Below are 6,000 nucleotides of genomic sequence, written 5' to 3' on the forward strand. Positions count from 1 at the left end.
TTTACAAAAAGAAAAGTTATATGAGATTTTTTTGTGGGACATGAACAGATTCAACAAGGATTTTGGGGGAAGACAGTCTGGTGGGTAGAGCTATCAACTCTTGGTAATACTTGACCAAGACCTTTTATCTTTACCTCTAAGTTATGTGGTCTATGCATCCTCTTGTATGCATCCACTGTGATCTCCACCAGGCCAACATAAAGAGAAGAGACAGGGAGAATGCAGGGTACAGATTTCTCATGTCAAACTCATCTGTGTCAGCTGTTTTCAATACTTTATGCTCTTGATGATGAGTGGCATCAACCATATCATCTGTTTAACCAGATTCTGGTTCTAGTCAATTCACTTTTGCCCTGAATAACATAATCTGATTGAGCAGAGTTGCCCTACTACCTCTATGCCTATTTGTAATCTCCTCCCTAAAAGAAAGAAATTTGAAGTAATTTTGAGAATTAAGACTAAATGGCATGAATCTGCCTCTCAGGATGTGAATTAGAAGAGATAAATGGTAAGCCTCCTTTGCTTGAATTTGAGCCATATGTCTCCTGAAGGTCTGAAACACATAACGAATACACAGTCTATATTTTAAGCTCCTCATCATTTGGAAAAGAAAAGGCTTCTATCAAATTAGCTCCTGTGCCACTGTGATTTTAAACAGAAAGCTGGTCAAGTCTCTGAGCCATCATCCCATCTGTAAGCTACTGTTTTGGCTCAATATTTTCAGAATTTCTCCAAAACAAGAACCCTCAAGATACACAAAGGAGTACTTTGAAATGATGCCTCATATCTCCTTGGTTTGTCAGTCTGGATACAGAATTGAATGCTGAAATTATGGGGGATTGAAAGTTCTGTTATGGCTATTCTGCTTAAATAGTGGCAGCATGCCCTGAGGATACCTTATTCCAAAAAAAAAGCACCACCACTATTACAAAAAATGCATAGAAAAAAAAATAGAAATAGTTTCAAATATTTTACCAGATTAGCTTTTAGATTCAGATTTAATACCATTCATTAGGCCACATATTAGTCCAGTGTCTAACAGTCACAGCCATAGAGGAAGATTCAGCTGATCTAAATTTTACATTGATCAAAAACTCCCTAGCCAAAACCCCTGCAGTCTAAATACAGGTGGTGATAGGCAGATAGGGATACCTGGGGGAAAACTAGGAAACAATAAAACAGCATCAGTCAGCAGGAGTAACTGTAGAAAAAATGACGGTGTTTACACTAGTTAATAGTTATCATTTGGAAGATATAACTTCCAAACAAAAATTGACTCTGCTGAACAGGGTTTTTTTTTTTTTTTTTACTGTTTTAATGTTACTACTGTTAGCATTGCTACTTATTTTGTCATACTGCCTCCATCAGAGGTTGAAAAATACCTTGCCATCTTGCCTGTTGTTTATTGTGAGCCGAGCAGACCAGCCTCCTCATAGCTACAGAAGTTAAATTTTCGTTTCACAGAAGGAAAAGTTTCCAGCACTTGTGCACGTGAAAGCCTAGTTTTGAAAGCAAACCCCTGGACTCCGTCTTTGCCCTGCTGTAAACTGTCTGATGCAACAGCAGAACCAGCAGCAAATGAGTGCAGGGGATTTCCATATTCACTGAGGATGATGTAAGCTGACTGGGTCACTGTGACACCGACAGAACTAGGTATCATTGCACTTTTCTAATGCACTTTCTAGGGAAAAACCTGATACCAGAATTTATACCAGAATTAACTGATTATATTAATTAATACCAGAAAGGTTTGAAACACATAGCATCAAAATGGACTGATATTCCTGCAGAATGTGTGTCCAGGTGCCAGGAAGCATACAGAAGACCATGCATAACAACAGATCCCTTGCAGCTGAGAACTGAAGTTAATTGCGCTGTTAACTGAAAAAAAAACTTCACCAGCTGGACACATTAGGAAAAAGAGAGTTTTCAAATGCACATAGACACCTACAAGCCAAATGTAGTTAGGAATCAACAATCTGGAAGCTAATAGGGAAGGTTGATCCTTCGCTGAGTGTTACCCAGCTTCCTGGCTGGAATGCCACTGACCTTCATTTTCCCCATACTACAGACAAGGTGGAGAGTTAGGCTGGGTCCCACTGAGAAACTGCTGGGTTCCTGAGTGTGTTATCTTTCACCTTTCCTTTTCTTGTTTGTTTGTTTTAAATATGTGTCTGATTGGGTTGTTCAGATGGCAGGACATCTGGTACAGTTTTCAGGCCCTGCTTTAATTTAGTGATTTAACATCTAGTACACAGGCTTGTTTTACCACAGGATTTTTTGCCTCCCACACTTTTCTTTCTAATTGGAACTATGTAAATCATAGGCTGACAGTGCTATATAAATCATCTCTAGTAAGGCTGCTATTCATTTAAATAACTAATTGGAACTTTTTATTTCTAATTGTTATATCCTGGCCATAAGAAGGTGCACATATTTGATAAATGTGGAGGCTTGCTATGCTCTATTAACTTAGTTTATGAAGCACACAAAGAGGGCCTAACAAGACAGGCTTCAATAAGTAATCCTCATATTGTTGCTGTAAGAGGAACACTGGGTTATATACTGCAAGATCTCAGGTCAGTTAAGGCACAGGCTTGAGACATATTACATAGCAGCCTGGGCATGAGGTCCACAATGCTCCCCAGGTTCAGCCACTGAACATCAGATAATGGAAGGCACTAAATTAATTAGAAAAGAAAGTGACCTAGCACCATTCCCAGATGTGTCACTTACTTGTCATGTGCCTTGGAGCAAGCCACTCCCCACAGCTGGGCTTCAGCTCTCTCTGCTTTGTCTGAGTGGTCTGTGTGAAAACAAATCCCTCGCTCTGGAGGAGAGGCATGCTGTGAGCACGCAGTGCTCAAAAGTAGTAGGCACCCAATTGCAAACATGTCCATTAAGTACTCTAGTGTACCCCAGCCACTTCTCTGTCACAGCAAAAATAATATTAATCATACCAATAGGAGTTCATGAAAAAAAACAACATTAAATTTATTGCTGTGTCAGCTGAGCTCATGTACTTTAAATATCAGCATATCTGACATTAAGAAGAAAATAAACCCATTCTTTCGACATGGCAATTATTATTTTAAATGCTACTTAATCTCTGCACTTGAATTCTTGGTCTTCCATCAAATCAAGTAATATGCCAAGTGTCACACAAAGCCTTAGGATTTTTTCATTAATAAGAAACAGTATACAGTAGATCACGCTACCTCTAACAGGGGAACTTCTTCATCATAGACATACGATTTAATAAAAGTCCTAAACATCTGTTTCTTTGCTAATTCTTCCTTCAGGGATTAAGAGTTTATGGAGCTGTTTTTACATTTGAAAGTTGACCTGATCCTTACATGGGAAACAAGGAAGGGCCTTATCTGGGAAAGAAAACACAGTCAGCAAGTCCTCAGCCTCATCACCACTGCTCTTTACTCAGTTTTTATGCTCCATCTGCTAGAAAAGCAAAGCAGAAAAAGGATGCTGGCCCCAGCTCTGCATCTATTCATCCACCCTTTCTAGTCATTACCCTGGCTGTGGGCAGTTTTGATTTGTGCCAGACAGCTTTCTCCTAGTCCCTAGACTTGATTCATGGGTTAGAAAGGGACAGAAAACTTCTTCCATAGACAGTGCGGGTGTGGCTGCCATGCCTGGAGGAGAGGAAAGCCAAGGTGGGCCAGCATCCCTCAGGACAGAGACCTGTCCACAGCTGTAATACCAACCAGGGCAAGGAGCTATGGGAATGCCCCCTGGGATGGCAATCCACCCAGCTCGCAAGAGGACAGCAAAATGAACACCTAAGCAAACTTAAATGTGCCTCTCCCCCAGATTTTGTCCTTTCTATCCACACTGACAGTTGTTTGAGTTCCCCCCAAAGTTTCAAAGCAGCTGAGCTGAGGATACCCGCACTGAGCACTCAGCACTAGGTTGACTGCAATAAGGATGGCAACTTACAAGATTCTAAGTTTTCTCACTAAAAAGTGCTTCAGATCCTAAACCTGCACTCAGGTTGGGAGCCAAAGAAAACAATGCAGTGCCCACAGACGCAGGTTTTAGGGAGCTTAAATGTGCTGAAATTGAACCATTTTTGTGGATATAATTTTAGACTGCAGGAGAAACTGAGCGTGCACCCTTACAATGTAGTTAGAAAAACAAATAGTGTCACATAATATCAAACCAACTGCTAAAAAGGGCCTTGATGGGAGACAGATCCTGGGTCATCCTACTAAATCATCTTCAGGCTAGAGTAATCCCCCCAAAAAAGAACAGAAACTGTTCTAGAGACTAGTCTTCAATCTGCTATCAAAGCTTTGTGTAATCGGATCTTATTATGCAGAGAATTGACATTTGGAGCAGCATGAGTGGAAAAAGAAGTGGTTACAGAAACTTCCATCCTGGCATTTCCAGGTGGCTCAGGAAGAGCTTTCTTCAGCTGAGGGAAAGGATTGAGTGTCAGCTTCCTGCACAGGCAAACTTTTCAGCTCAAAAGCCATGATAGATAGTCCTGTTCTACACACAGCATCTCCCACTCTCTCCCATGGCACCTGAGCAGCCCTGTGTGTGCTGAAGCAGAAAGACCAGCCGAGAGTGCAACCAGCCTTTGTCTGGGGGATGAGCACATCATCTATGTGCCAGCTCACTTCGGCTGAGGGGAGGCAGAAGGGTGTAAACCTCCGAGCAGACAGTTGAGAAGAGCACCCCATCAGTATCTTCTTGCCTCCCAAAATTCACACCCCAAAGGATGTGAACTGGTTGAAAGGGCCTTAAGCCACAAAACGTATTTCTTCTTCATTCTCTCCCTCTGCCTTCCAGGCTGCTGCCCAGCCCCCTGTGGGCAGCGCGGGGTGTGTCCCCGCTGCCCAACCTCTCTCCCCCTGCTCTCGCACGGCTTTCCCACGCATTGCCCGGGGGGAGAAGGGGCCGAGGGGGGCGAGTGGCTCTGCTTTTACCTGCTCTGGTCCCAGTTGGCAGCAAAAAGGACGAGGATCTTCCTGCCGTAGTGGTCCAGGTTGGCCAGCCCGCCGGGGAAACCATCCTTCAGCGCTTGCTTGATGCCCGGGTCTGTGGCCTTGAAGCTCTTAAACATGTCCAGGTTCTGCTGGCGATATTCAAAGTATTGGGCCAGGAGGCGAAACGCTTCGAAGTGCTGAAACTTCCTGGCCCGCAGAAACCGCAGGATGAAGGCATCGTCGGTGCGGAGGAAGCCGATGTCCGGCCGGGTGATGACCATGTCCCGCACCTCCTGGATGTCCTGGTGCAAGGTGTCGGGGTTCTCGTTCAGCTCCAGCCGGGCTTTCTCCAGAGTCTCCGGGGAGAGACCTGCCTGCAAATGAGTCATGGCGCTGCCCTCCTCCTCCTCCCCGGCTCTGCTGCCTGCGCTCCTCAGCCTCCCGGCCGCTTGCCCGCCGGAGGCGGGTTGCCCCGGCACGGCCGGCCGCCGCTCCGCCGCCCCGCCGGGCCTCGCCCCGCCGCTCCCCGGCCCCGCCGCCGCGGCCAGTCCGTCCGCCGAGATGCGAGCGGCTCGCAGGCAGCCGGATCCCGGGGGGGGGCTGGCACCGAGACTGCCCCCGGGCTGCTGGCGGAGGCGCGTTATCTCTCTGACATAGCGCCCTCCCCGCCGCGGGGTCCAACGCGCCGCATCATCCCCGCAGCCGGTCCGCGGAGGCGCCGAAACCCGCCGGGAACGGGGCTGCGGGCTGCCGGCTGCTGCTCACCGCCCTCCCCCGCCGGTGCCGCTGCCGGTGCGGATCTCGGGCAGGGCGGCAGCGCGGAGCCCGGTCGCTAGGCAGGGCGAGCGGCGCCTGGGGATGGTCCCCTGGCCCGGGGCTGGCAGGGGAGATCCCCTCCCCGGAGCAGCACCATTTACGTAAGATCAGCGCTCTCCCCGCTTCAGAAGCGTCACCCTGGATTTGAAGGAGGGTTAAGAAGACAAATAAAAATGAAAAATGAAAAAAAAAAAAAAAAAAAAAAAAAAAAAAAAAAAAAAAAAAAAAAAGCAGC

General features: G+C 46.3%; 1 protein-coding gene across 1 annotated transcript in view; it reads right to left on the reverse strand.

Annotated features, from left to right (window-relative positions):
- The window catches only part of CLVS2 (clavesin 2), a 56,777-nt gene extending 51,354 nt beyond the window's left edge, over positions 1-5,423 (reverse strand). Inside the window, exon 1 of the mRNA XM_040060057.2 lies at positions 4,950-5,423. Coding sequence (XP_039915991.1) covers positions 4,950-5,338 — 389 coding nt within the window. The 5' untranslated portion in view covers positions 5,339-5,423. The remainder of the gene's footprint in view (positions 1-4,949) is intronic.
- Positions 5,424-6,000: the final 577 nt, after the last annotated feature.

The sequence above is a fragment of the Hirundo rustica genome, chromosome 3 (assembly GCF_015227805.2).
Source record: "Hirundo rustica isolate bHirRus1 chromosome 3, bHirRus1.pri.v3, whole genome shotgun sequence".
NCBI lineage: Eukaryota > Metazoa > Chordata > Aves > Passeriformes > Hirundinidae > Hirundo > Hirundo rustica.